General features: G+C 38.8%; 1 protein-coding gene across 1 annotated transcript; it reads left to right on the forward strand.

Moving 5' to 3' along the window:
• Positions 1–1579: 1579 nt before the first annotated feature.
• On the forward strand, positions 1580–12527 carry Sertm2 (serine rich and transmembrane domain containing 2). The gene is made up of 3 exons (XM_034486396.2): positions 1580–1794; positions 1957–2053; positions 9300–12527. The coding sequence occupies exon 3, from the start codon at positions 10115–10117 to the stop codon at positions 10382–10384; it is 270 nt and encodes an 89-aa protein (XP_034342287.1). The 5' UTR covers positions 1580–1794; positions 1957–2053; positions 9300–10114; the 3' UTR covers positions 10385–12527.
• The last annotated feature ends 2279 nt before the right edge of the window (positions 12528–14806 follow it).

Genomic DNA, 14806 nt, shown 5'->3' on the forward strand with positions numbered 1-14806 from the left:
ACTAAGCAGGACTCATAGGGGCGCATAGAGACTGAAGCGACAATTGTGGACACTTTATAGGTCTGAGCCAGGCCTTCTACATATAAGTTATGGTTGTGTAGCTTGGTCTTTTTGTGGGACTCCTAACAGTGGGAGTGAGGGTATCTCTGACTCTTTCACCTGTTCTTGGGACCCCTTTCCTTCTTCTGGATTGCCTTGTCGAGTCTTGATATGACTGGGTTTGTGCCTAGTCTTATTGTAATCTGATATGTTGTGTTTTCTTGCTATCCCTGGATGCCTGCTCTTTTCTGAAGGGAAACTGAGGAGGAGTGGGCCTGAGGGAGAAGGGAGGTGGAGGAGAATGGGAGGAGGTGAGGGAGGGAAAGGAGGGGAGGATGTGCTCAGGATGTGTTGTATAAGAGAAAATAAATAGATACATAAGCAAACAAATAAAAAATAAAGAAATAAAGTCACAGTAGTCATTTATTTAATTTTTTTCAGTGCCAGTAATTGAACACAGGCCTCCATGCATACTGTTAAAGTGCTCTATTACTGAGCCACATGCCCAGTCCAATAATTACTTAAAATTGGCAAGATACGTCAAATAGTTATTATTGTTACCTTAATAGAAAATCTTGATGACCAGGTGCTATTGGATAAACAATGCACAGGTTATACTGCACAGGAGGAGGGACACTGAGTGTTCCCAACCAGACGTTAATTAAATTCTCAAAGAAAGCCTAGACTGAGCCTGGCCGGTGGTGGCGCATGCCTTTAATCCCAGCACTTGGGAGGCAGAGGCAGGTGGATTTCTGAGTTCGAGGCCAGCCTGGTCTACAGAGAGAAACCCTGTCTCGAAAAAATTTTAAAAAAGAAAGAAAGAAAGAAAGAAAGAAAGAAAGAAAGAAAGAAAGAAAGAAAGAAAGAAAGAAAGCCTAGACTGCCAGAGGTTAAGATCCACTGTTACAGAGAAAAGAGGACAGATCTTAGGACCACTCTGCCTAGTTTTCAGATCCCGAAACTCACAGTGCAGACAAACTGGCGTTGAACTCTTGATCTTCCTGTCTCACGAACCTGGTTCAGGAAATGAAGTTTTTATGTTCAATGCCTTATACACATTTAGCCTTCAGAAATGCTAATCTCCTTAGTATATACAAGATAGACCATTTATACCACAGGTAGATTATTTATTTCTAATGGAACTGATACCCTTTCTCCAAAGATTTCCTACTCTTAACTGGTAATTAACAGGTTGCTGTTTAATTTCTATGTTATATTCAAATTAAATTTGTTAATATGACACCTTAAAGATATTTCTGAAGCTCAGAAATATACAAGTGCCTTCGTTGTTTGCAACGACAGAATTATTTAAATACCACCACACCCTGGCATGTTTCCATTGTAAGCCCATATCGCCGTGAGAGCTAGGAGGGGAAAAAAATCTCTTGAATTGAAGAAGAGATCTGATCCTCTTAAGTGACACATGAAGCAGCTTTTATAAAGAGAGCAAGCCGTAGATAATCCTACAGATTCAGTGAAGGAGGCTTGAAGGGGTTAAAGTGGAAGGCTTGTACAAACTTTGCTCTCTTATCTCCTCCCTCCCTCTGGGACTTCACAAGGCTCAGGCTGAGCCGACTGGAATCGTCACCTTTCCTGCATTCGCTAAACTGTTGCCTGCAAAGGAGGAACCAGGGACTTAACAAATTCAGGCTGCTTCTATTCAAATGTTCAAAAAGGGCATCTCCACAGCCAGAGACTTCGCAGTGCTCTTTGCAGCTTAGAAGAAACGGGCATCAGAAACTGCATTCTGGAGCCGTAAGTGCTAACTGGGATTTTAAGTAACTAACTGAAGGTGCTTTCCTGCCTTTCTGAAAAGGCTGACTCTTCAGGTAGATGAATGAGAAAGCACACTTTGCATGGGCATAGTCCCGTTTCTTTAGGTAAGGGGATGCTTCAAGGTTTCTGTCTGTTTTCCAGATACTCCAGAGATGCTCCTGAACAAGTTGTCTGCCGGTGCAAGCTTCAAAGAGGATATTTAAATCGCCAACTGTACTCATTCTGTGACTCAGGAAAGGTAAGGAAAATGTGGAAGTACTATGATGCTATTCACGTGGAAGAGAGAATGATTTGTATTTACCAGCAGGTGTAACACACAGGCACGGTCTGCGGCAGAAGATACAGCAACTCCTATTTGTACAAGCCTGTTACTTTATGTCTCTAAGCATTGAAGGAGGACTCTCTGCTGACATTGGTTTTTCATAGGCTGATAAGAAACTTGATACTCTTAATGGTACCAGCAGCCTCCCTTAGTTTCCAGTCCCTCATTAGGCAGATACTTGCAAACAGAATGTGTTAACTCTTGAAAGCGATGCCAATTAACAACTGGAACTTGCTTTTCTAAATTGTTCCATTGATTGTCCTCTCTCTCCCATTCCCTCTCCCCTCCCCCACCCTCTCTCTCTCTCTCTCTCTCTCTCTCTCTCTCTCTCTCTCTCTGTGTGTGTGTGTGTGTGTGTGTGTGTGTGTGTGTGTGTGTGTGTAGGGATTTCAGCTCTGAAATTATATAGCAGGTAGCATGCAAGCAACTGTGAAATAGGCCCCAGGGTTGTTTTCATAACATTATCAATAACAAGAAAAAGTAACCATTGAGATACCTCTATGACCAAAACAAAGATAAGTTTTTACACTGGTTTCTGTAGCCCCAGCAATGACATTAGTGCCTGGAATTTGGTTGGCACTCAATAAAGTTTGGCTGAATAAATGTCAGTCTGATGTTGTAGACCTGTGTAGAACATTTTTGCCTTCATTAGAAATAAATCTCACACTTGTGATCCCTCTCGGTGTTGGTAGAGAAAGAAATTGCCACATTCTGTCCTTATTTTAAGGAGAAAAATTCATGATCTAAGAGTGTATGTCATTTTACTCCTGTGAGGCTAGATACAGTAAACTTAGCAATCGAAATCTCATAGCAAAATACAAGATTCTTATCACCAAGAATTTTGTTTACCACCACGTTAATGATGAAATATGCAAAAGGAAACCCAAAGTTGCGTTCACATCACTCTTGATTATTTTATTTTCATTAGAAATGAAGTAAAACAGATAGGTTAGTGTTGACATTGCCAATTAACTATAATGGTCTCTTTTCCCTTTCCTTTCCTTTTTCTTCCAAACTTCTCTTCTTTCCATTCCCAATGTTTTCCTATTTCTCTTCCTTCTATTATCTCAATAACTCAACTCTTCCCATTTCTTCTCCCACATATCCCTCATTATCTAACCCCATCTTGGCACCTCTGATCTCTCCTCCTTGCCATTTCTTTTTTTTTTTCTAACTTCCTCTCCTCTGTCTTTTTCTAATTCCTCACGTTTATGCCCCCTGTTCACTCTGGCCTTTCCTCAGTAATACCTTTCTATCAGTTTTTACAAAGACTAGAAATTAAGTTATATTCATATGATTTCCAGAAAAGAATACAGAGTAAGAAAATAATTCTATGAAAACTATCCACAATAATAAGATCCCCAAAATAAATAGAATATTGTGGGGTGTTTGTTTGTTTGTTTGTTTGTTCTTTCAACTAGTGCAGAGCTTTTCATGTAGAAATTCTGTTATATGTGCAATTCATTAAGTATTTATTCATTAATTAGCAGAGAGTTAGAGCACTGCTATTTGGAAAGCTTTTTATGTGGAGTTCTTACAGATACAGGAACACAGTGGCAAATCCCTGATCCCCAACTTTTTATTTATTAAATTCAAAGGCTTTTATGAATTTTAGAAATGATACTAATACACCTATTTGAACTGAATCAGGCATGTGTTATCCTACAAACTACAGAGGCTTTAAGAAATTATATAACTCCTTTTCTAACCATCAAAGCAAGCATATAAAGAAACTGACAATGGTGGCTGATATCTTTGTTACCTAACCTTCGTCAAGCTTCACAGAATTCTGATAAGTATTTAATAAATATTGGAACTTCAGGAAAACACATGCTCAATGATCCAGGAGGCAAGAAATGCACTCGCATTCATTCACAAAGTCATATAGTCACAATTGTACTTTCTAAACTTTATGCTGGAGGATATGACATGGTGGCACAACAGGTAATGAGCATGTGCAAGATCCTAGGATCAATCCTGATAGCAGCCAAAGGGGGTGGGGGGTGGGGGGAAGAAAAGAAGAGAGAGACGAAGTTTAATGAATCCCTATAGGTTTTTGGAAAAACTATGTAAGTGAAATGAAGTTCCATTTCTTCATTATCTAAATGAAGTTATTATTTCTTTAATTCCATATTATAATCTGGAATTTAGTCTCTATACCATAAACCATTGGGAAGCCTGAAAGGAGATTAGAAAAGAAATTTAGGCTTTTCTCCTGGTTGTTCTGTGAGCCCTCATTACCTGAGAGTACCAAGTTTGTGAATCCAACCAACAGGAGGTTCATCCAAATACAGAATCAAAATACTAAAAAATAAAATGTGTCCCTACTAAGCTGTACAACTTTTTGTTTCTTCTCATTAGTCCCTAAAAATAGGTATAATAATATATGTACTATATGCATTGTACTAGGTATTGCAACTAATCTACAGATGGATGGATATATACAGAAAGAAGTATATAAATTATATGTAGATGAACCACTTTACATAAGATATTGAGCATGCTTGGATGTTTGGTATTTATTCAATTATTATTGATCAGATAATATAAGCATATTTATAGAAGAGAGAGGAATATAGTATGAAACCATTGAGGAGTGTACCAAACATACCAAACAGATAATCAACAATATTAGCCAAGGGTAATTTCTCTAGGAGAGGAACATTGTGGGAAATAAGATTGGGGTGAGAAAGCAGGGTCCATTTCATAAGCTGAACCTTCAAGAAGGATAGGATTTCCCTATGAAGAGATATATATATATATAAAGTGAAAAGAAATTTTTCCAACAAAAACATGAAAGCAAATAATTAGGTTGAGTGAGTATTACTGGAAAGGAGGATATTAGAAGGAATTAAGGGCAGCCTGGACATTGATAATCTTACATCAAGCTATGGAGAACGAAGGGAAGTCCAATGACAAAAGGAGCCTCAAAAGCAATTTGGAGCCTTGTCATCCTATTGTTATGAGGCTCTCAGAATTGCATATTAATATAACATAAGATAAAAAGAACAAGTTGAGCATTGCACGTGAGCCAAAAAACATTTAATTTTTCATTGTATATATCCACTGTGCATGGTACTGTGTTACATCAAAACACTTCATACAAGTGTATATTGTACACTGAGTATTTATCTCCTATACCTCACCATTTCTTTTTCTTTTCCTTCTAGATACATTTTCTCTCTCTCTCTCTCTCTCTCTCTCTCTCTCTCTCTCTCTCTCTCTGTGTGTGTGTGTGTGTGAGAGAGAGAGAGAGAGACGCGCGGCACACAAGTGCACATGCATGTGTGATTTTTGTCTCTATATAAAAATTTAGAACCTTTGGTAAGAGAAAATATGATATTTGTCCTTCTGAGACTGACTTAATTTGTTTAATGTGGATTTTCTAATGGGATCCATTTTCATTGAACCAACATAACTTTGTTCTCCTTTATGGGTGAAAAAAATTCTACTGTATATAATAATTTCTCATTTTCTTGATACAGTCCTTTATTGTAAAGCTTTTTCCAGATTTCAAAATAAAACATACTAACATTGCTTAAGCATAGGTTTCTGAACAAAATTCAAGGTACTGGGTATTAGATACTGCTTGAACGAAGTAAATAGGGGGCTGAGATGAGGAAAACATATTCATGATCATTGTCTTGCAGTTGGTGTCTGTTCACAGGTGTTTCTCTATGGTTGTTCACTGCATTCCCTTAGTAAACAAAACACTTGAATTTCCTAATGATGATAATATGCCCCAAAAATCAAGGGATATGATTTACCAAAGCCTTAGCCACAGGGCCAACCAGAAAGGTACTGGAATCCTATTGACATCTCTCTCATGGCTTAATGAATAACAAATGCTTAGTTTTCTTTCTACTTCTCAGCTGGAAGATGTGCAGGAAAGTAATTTATAATAGTCAAAGGTGGAAAATGTATGGACGGACCTCTTATTTCTAGGTTAGTCTCGTTTCTTCTTCTGTTGTCTGTTGTCCTCCCTTCCCCTTGTGAGAGGGGTTGTGACAGCTCTCATGTAGCCCAGGCTGACCCTAATTGTCCTATGCAGCTGAGGATGGCCTTCAACTCTTGGTCCTCCTGCCTCCACCTCTTGAACTAACCTCCGAGACTGGCTCTAGGCTAGTGTAGCACTCTTGATGAAAGGAGCCACAGGGAGAAGGTTAGTTGGGAATGAAAGCTGCTTGGACTAACACCTAAAACAAGACATTTAATACCCAAAGGAGCACTTTGATCAAAAGATGCTTCTTGCGTGAGTTGCCTGTGATTGTCAAGAGTCTTGAATTCGAAGCTCTCTGTTCTATTTGTAGAGTGGTGGTGCTTCTAGATCTTGGCTACATAATAAGATCACCTGTGAAGTTTTTAAGCAGTTCAACTTCCACATAAGCTGAATGATTCAGAACCTCTGGAGAGAGAGAGAGAGAGAGAGAGAGAGAGAGAGAGAGAGAGAGAGAGAGAGAGAGAGAGAGAGAGAGAGAGGAGAGAGAAGAGAGAAAGAAGCACTCTAGAAGCTTAATAAGTAATCCTGAAGTACACCTATGACTAAAAAGCATTCCCTAAAGAATATGCTTAGAAACTAAGTGGGTAACATGCTACAAACAGAAATTTCAAGGTTCTGTCCCAGGAGATTCTGGCCAGGACTCAAGGGAACTGACCTAGGAATTTGCATTTTAACTAGCATGCCCCAGATGCATTATTCTGGTGAAGAGACTTCTCTTCAACTCTTACTAAGAAATATTATCACAAAAAGCCCAGGGCTGCAGGGTGCTTATTCTGTGTGTTCTTCCTTCCATAGCACAGGAGCATAAACTAGGTGGGTTAAAGCAACAGAAATGGATGCTGTATGTGGCACAAGCCTCAAATCCTTGCACTTGGAAGGAAGAGTCAGGAGAATTTCTGCAAGCCTGAGAACAGTCTGACTTTCAGAAAATCCCAGATCAGCCAGTGCTATATAATGAGACCCTGTCTCAAAAATAAAATGTATTCATTGAATCTGGGAGGCTGCCTAGACTGCCCATAATGTAAACTCAGGCATCAGCTGGGAAGCACATCCTTGGAAATTTGTAAGGGAGAATCCTTCCTTCTGTCTAGCCTCTAGTGTTTGCTGGCAATCTTTCACATTCTTTGGTTTGTAGATACATCATTGCAGTCTCTGCTTTAGTCTTCTCCCTGCATGTCTTTTAAGGACATCAGTCACTGGATTGTGGCCAACACAATGACCTCATCTTAATTTGATTACATCTGCAAAGCCCTTCTTACCACATAAAGGTCAGAGTCCCAGGTACTGAGGTTAAGAAGAGCACACACAAGACCTGCACATATTCAATTCAGACAAAATTCGAGCACTAAGAAAAGGAAATGAACACAGGGTCCCACCCCCAGCCAGGAAGCTATTAGCAATTGATACCTGCTGGGGAAGGAAAAAAAATGTTTTCTCCAATGGAATGTCATTGGGTATATGAAAAACACTCTAGGGTAGGCTCCATGCCCAGGAGTAGTTGGCCAGAACACAAGGAGCTCCATAGTGTGTGTGTGTGTGTGTGTGTGTGTGTGTGTGTGTGTGTGTGTATGTGTGTGGTATATGGGGGGGTGTATGTGTGTGTGTCTGTGTGTGTCTGTGTGTGTGCACCTTTTGTTCTGTTTTGACTTGTTGTTTTTTCTTATTTGGTTTTTTGTTTGTTTGGGATTTTCATTTTTCATTTTTTTATTTTTTAAGAGAGAATGAGAGGAAGAAAGAGGGGAAAAACATGAAGTTGGTTGGGTAGGGAGATGAAGAGGATTTGGGAGGAGTTAGAGGATGGGAAGGGATAAGATCAAATTATATTATGTGACAAAAATGTAATAGAAAAAAAACAAGAGTTCTAAGCAATCAATGAAACAGATCAGCTGTCTAGAGGAAAAGCAATTCCTTCTTCATTCTTAAAGATCAGTGTGCATAGAGTCACAGGCTCAGAATGTGCACTTATAGATATTGATGCCAGATAACCATAAATCAAAACACATATAATTTTAAGTATAACAAGTATGTATCCTAGACCATTAAATCAAAGATAATACAAGTAGAGCCCTCCTCTTTCTTTTGCTTGTTTCAAATGACCAAGATGGCTCTGTGTGAAAAGTAGGGGCCTTAGTGGGGAGACTGAGATGCGTGTGAGTCACACAAAATAAATCGATGAAGACTAGGGAATATAAACTCAGACTGAAGTGCTCCCAGTAGGGGCCAAACTTTGTTATAGTGAATAACGTGACCGTTGGATCTACTTCTGTTAACACTCCTCAGGTCTACTAAAAAGAGACAGAACAAGGCTACATTGCCAGTAATCTGCTGCCATTGCCTACAGAAGTGTAACAAATTATGTTTGTTTCCATTGTTTATTTTAGTCTCTTATATTCTAGTTTAATCTTTGAAATGTCGAGCAGAACCATTCTATTTACACGACGGGACTGCATTTACCAATAAGGACAAGGTTCTATTCTTATTCACTCAGGATAGGCATATTCCCCCAAGTTCTTTTGGTTTACAAAGACTGAATCAAATGAATATCCTCATACATGCCTAGATGAGGGAAAAAGCAACAACAATATTAGGGAAGACTGAACTTCTGAACATTCTGTGATTCATTAAAGTGAGGACTGGCACTGGGACCTGGAGACTGAAAATCAAATCTTGACATTTAGGTCTTTGTTTCAATGGCTGGCTTTACAGTGTTTCTCAGTCCTGGTTGCAATTTACAGTTACTTGGGGAGCTTTAAAAAGTTAGCACTGCTTGAACCCCATCCCAGACCAATAAAGTCTGAATCTCTAAAGTCGTACTTGGACAATTAGTATCCAAAAATCTAGGCTGGGGATCAGGATCTGTATATTAATAAGAACTCTAGGTAAATCTCATGATCAGTGAGCATGAAAAACACTTTACTAATGAGCCTAGTAATTAGCTCCCGTTTAGTTCGTACTATTCTTTCACCTTTCAATGGCTATTTCCTGCATAGGAAAAAGGCATTTAGAATTATGTAAAGTCATGTTTGTTTGTTTGTTTGTTTTAAAGCTAGTTTTCGGGCGGCAAACTAATTTACAATACATTTGTTCATATCTATCTCAAAATATTTTGCCATTTATTTCTTCTTAGATACTTGAACCGTTCTCTTTTTTATTTATTTTCAGGAAAACTAATCTGTTGAAGAATCCTAACAGTCGAATTCTCTGAGCCCTGGCCAGTTGTCAGCATCTCTGAGACCTCCTCCTCCTCCTCCTCCTCCTCCTCCTCCTCCTCCTCCTCCTCCTCCAGCAGGAATCAGCAGGTGTAACAACACCTTCCCTGCAGCCTACCACAAGGGATGGCCACAAAACTGTAGACAATTCATTTCCTGTGTTCTTATATCCTTCAAGCTGGGAATCTGGCAGGGACATTACAGTCTCCAGTCTTAGGGAAGACTGACAAATTCAGGCATAACGGGTGAAAACTCAGATATGCTGAGCCAGAGATATCCAAAACCTTTAGCAAACAGTCTCACAGAAGAACCCAATTAAATCCACACCATCAGTCTGCAGATCTAGGTGAGCTGTAGATAAAAAGAAGCCTTTTTACAAAAAAATAAAGCAAAATTCCTAGGAGATTCTTGTCTCCATGCCAGTATTATAAAGCAGTTTTACCATATTTATTTTCACCAGTGTAAAATTGAGAGTGTGAGAAATTAATATAGATTTATTTATTTATTTATTTATCTATCTATTTAGCTAAATGTATTAAGAAATTCTAATAAAACAATTAGAGAGAGGCCTGCTTGCTGGAGGGAAGGAAAGTGCAACAGTCGGCAACTTAGAAAACCACTGCCTTCTTGCTTATACACTACTGATTTTGTTCTGTAGCAGATTGCTAGGAGGCCACCAATAGGTTCAGAGACAGGCTAAGGGTCTGTGGAATGCCTCAAAGGCAATAGAAATCAAATAGAAGCAAATATCAACTCAAATCTTGAGTGATGACGGAGGTACATTTTAAGTATCATGGAAATCTCACTGGACGGGCTCATTTTCCTACTCTGGCAACAGAGGTTGATACCACTTCAGACAAGTATTCCAACCTATACATGTATGTAGGATTATTCCTGAGTCTCCTGGCCATTCTTCTCATCCTGCTCTTCACAATGCTTCTTCGGCTCAAACATGTCATCTCACCCATCACTGAGAGCACCGAAAGTGTTCCTCAGTTCACAGATGTAGAGATGCAAAGCCGAATTCCCACTCCTTAAAGTCAGGATAATGGTGAGACTCAATGGATATGAGCAAGCCCTGGCATGCTGACACCTAGGGAGGCTTCCTTTCTCACGTGAGACTTCCCATGTATCAAGCTGCTTGCTTGTGCTTGACGTTCGTCATTCTGCCTCTTGACTGTGCTTGTGGGACCTCTAAGAGGCTTAAGAGTCATTCTTTTAATGGAATACAGGAAATAGCAGCTGGCTGGGCTGGCAGGTTTCCATAGTAACTAGAGAGCCTGAGCCTTGAACAAATCTCAAACCACAGAAATTCATAAGCAACAGACGTTAAAACGCAAGCTCCCTGGAAGCTGCAACCGTGGACAAGACTTTACCTTTGAATGTGTGAGAACGCCTCCCCCAGAAAAATGACAGGCTTTAATTTATTACCTTAGCCCTAAAGAATCGCTTCATACACAACACAGACATCTCCTGACATGGAGCTAAATCATGTCCCAGGTGAATGGTAAGGATTGTTCATCTTGCCTCAAAAGAGCATCAGGTGTCTTCAAAATGTAAGCAGATATTTAAAGAACTTGCTACAATTTAAAGAGAAATTTTGCTGAAAATTTCTGGTGAAAAAAGGTGTATATTGTGTGTGTGTTGTTACTAGGATTGAACTTTTAAAAACTCAGATAATGGCAGGGGTATTACTACAATCTGAGACACAGAGCTGCCTCCAAATCAAGGAAAAATTAAGTCAAACTGTTCTCATGATAAGGATGTCTACATTGCACATGCAGCTTCTTTTTGCCCTCCCAGGATTGAGTTGCACATGAATATGAACTTGATTTGAAGACGGACTTGGCAAAGAAAACACAAGTGTATTTCAAAGCAGAAATGAAATGGTCTTGGGATTCTGTTACTGTATGGCTGTGACTTTGACTGAAGCCTGCCAGCATTCTGGGTCTCAAGTTTTTCTTGTTGAAAACTGTTCAGAGAGCTATTTCATTGTCAGTTTTTAGATATGAGCATGAGACAAACTGAAAAGAAGGGAGATAGGACTAAAAGTTACCCTGCAATAGATTATAAGATCAATGTCCTCAAATATCACATTTGTCTTTCCCAGAAAATGTTCCCCCCTTCCTAATCCCTGCCAAAAACTGAAGTGTTTTGCTTATTATCTATAAGAGAAATATATTTTGAAATTTTCCATCCTCATGAGTAGCTCTAGTGTGCCAATAGTAGAAAATTTAATTTAAAAAAAAAAAACTTGACTTTCCAAAGTGAAACCAAAAGAGATGAGTGACGTTTACAAATTAGATATTGCAAAATTGGTCATAGTTTTATCACCAAAGAAATGGTATACCTGTCTTAGATTTTGCCTGCACACACACACACACACACACACACACACACACACACAAATGAGCTGCCCCTTGTAATTAAAGCATGGTCATCAAATTTCATGGAATGCCCCTTGGGGACTGGATGTGAAAATTCATGGCACCCGTGCCAGGCATATATCTTTTTAGTCTGTAGCCAATTTAGATTGGCCCCTTTACTGTGATCTAAATCTAGCATGGTGGTGAAATTTCCAAGTGCATGCTACTTTTATACACAGTCATTTGCCAATGCTCTCCTCTCCAAGGGGCTGCACAGGGTAAAATCCCCACATGCAGAACTAAACTTAGCAGCTAGGCTGACTGCCACACCTGTTACAACTGTGCACCATCAGAGATAGCAGCTGCATTCTGCACGATTCATAAGAAATTAGCAGGTAGGCTAAGACTTGGATAGGACTTTGGGCTTTATATTTTACCACATGCAAAGTCACTCTTACAGGGATACAGATTGGTAGGTTAAGTTGTGTCTCTATCAATACTTAGACTCCGTGGACTTTTACAATGTTTTATGTTTAACTCTACATGGGCTTTCCCCAGGACTGGCAATATAGCCAAGAACTTGAGGACACAGGTATCCCCTCATTCCAGGTTCTCCTTTTGGTGCCCACAGTATTCGAATGCACTTTACAGTAGAGAAGTCAGTGACTGGAAAATATTGGATCTGGTTACACTTCCAATAACAGTGAACAGCAAGGTCCTCAATGCCTTGCTGAAGCTGATAAAGATGCAGCCTGTGCATTACCTAACCACCCCAACCTAAACTTCAGAATATTAAAACTGCTTTGGAAATACGACATTAGGTGATGACTCCTAATTTATGATCACATTGCTCACGAAGAAAACAACCACCCGCTTTCATCACAGCAACCCCTACGGGATCCAGAGCTTAACTTAGCATTAACCATGGCACACAGCAGCAATTACATCAAAATAGCAACATAATCCACCACGGTTTCAAGTGATATAACATAAATGGAAATGCATTTAAGCAGATGTGTCATTATGATAACTCACATGGGATTTATTCTTTAGGAAAATAAACGGAATGCTTTCATGACAGCAAAGGAAAAAATATCTCTATTTCTATTCAAGTATATTACATCCTCAAATGTATTAATTAGCATATTATTGCTTTAAAAATCAGCTATAGTAATCAGTGTGCATAATTTAAATGTATTTTTCTGTGCAAAATACAGACTTGACAATTCCCTGCCCCACCCTGTTCTCCCTCAAATTGCATATTATCTGCAAGAGTTAGGTCATTTACATGTATTCTATTTTAAGAAAGAATCTTCACTTTATTGGACCATATGTATATTAAAATGCTCACATATCAAGAATTTCCAGGAATTTAGCCTAACACAAACACCACCTGAAATTTTCAAATAAAATACAATATTAATATGGGCACTACTAAAGATGTACATTGCATATATTTCAGGATCGCTAATCATATGAAACAAGGCATATTGTAAAGGGTTATGGATTATATACTGAACAACAAATACTAATGTTAAGCAAGTAAAGATGGGTTTATCCAATCTAACCTTTCTATTGATACCAAATCCAAAATTTTGGACTTCGGTAACCAATTTTGAATGTGCAGATCCCACAATACTTATAAGTAGGTAGAAGAGGTCCATTTAATACATTTAAATAATTATATTAAGTAATACATTTTATTCACCCACATTCATACAAGGTAACTTTGGTTTGCTTTTTTTTTTTTTTTTTTTTTTTTTTTTTACAAAAATGAAGAGTTGTGTGGGGAAGTTGGGATTTCTTTGGTTTTAACTCGTTTATATTTGAATTAGATTCACATTGTATTAAAATGCAATCAGCTTTATATTAATATTCAGCATGTCGCTTTGATCCCTGGATAATAAATGCTGACTCTTTTGTTTGCTGATAACAAATGTCTGTCCTCTGAAGATGTAAATGGCATTGCATTAGCTTCTTTATTGCAATATAAATTATGATAACTGCAACACATTTGTGGGACATAGCATTCGGAGGCCTCATTAGTATTTGGTATTTACTAACCTCCCAGCTTTCATTCTTCTGCCACTGGCAAACTGATGGGAAAACTTGTTTATTTAGCATGAAAGGAAAACTAGAATGCCATTCAACTATCAATGAGAGTAAATGTGAAGAACAAGTGAGATCACACAGACACACACACACACACACACACACATTCCAATAGGATATTTTTCTTAAAAATATATTTACATATTTTATGTTATGTGCATAAATAGTGTGCCAGCATGTACATATGTGCACCATGTATGTGCCTGGTGCCCTCGGAGGTCAGAAGAGGGTTTCCTGTCCCTGGAACTGGAGTTAAGAATGGTTGTGAGCCACATGAGTGCTAAGAATCCAACCTGGGGCCACTATAAAGAAAGGTGTTCTCACCATCTGAGCCATCAATCCAACCCAATAGGACACATTTTAAGTGGAGTTTCCATTTTGTGCTTCCATTCAGCTGTCTCAGTAACCCTATGAATAATGAGGAGAGAAAGGATGCAGTCTATTGGACAAGACAGTACAGGAGACACAAGAAATTTGTAAGTTCTTCACAGTTATACAGAAACAAAAATCAAGACTGCGCTGCAATTCATTGTGCTCCTCCTTTAGCTACCCATGCTTTGTTTGTGAGTGCTGAATACACATTTAAAGCTATCCATTCTATAACACAACAACTTTCGAGATATTAATTATCTGTCACCAACAACTCAAAACAAATTATCCCAATTCTGCTGCCCTTTTTAAAACATAATCATATGTCTCCCAGTGTGACTTCAAACTCATGATGTAGCACAAGCTGACTTGGAACTTCTTATCTTCTTTCCTCTACATACCCAGTGAAAAAGTACACCACTTTAACTGTTTTCTGCATTGCTGGGCCTCGACCTCAGGGGTTCAGGCATGCTAGGCAAGCAAGCACTCTACAAATTGAGCTACATCTGTGACCCCAGTCACTCTTAAAATAATGTTATAGCTGCAGTGACTATTTACCAGACTGTGGAAAGGTTTACACAAAACCAGACCCCACATTTTTAATTTGTGTAGG

Source organism: Arvicanthis niloticus, chromosome X (assembly GCF_011762505.2).
Source record: "Arvicanthis niloticus isolate mArvNil1 chromosome X, mArvNil1.pat.X, whole genome shotgun sequence".
Classification (NCBI taxonomy): domain Eukaryota; kingdom Metazoa; phylum Chordata; class Mammalia; order Rodentia; family Muridae; genus Arvicanthis; species Arvicanthis niloticus.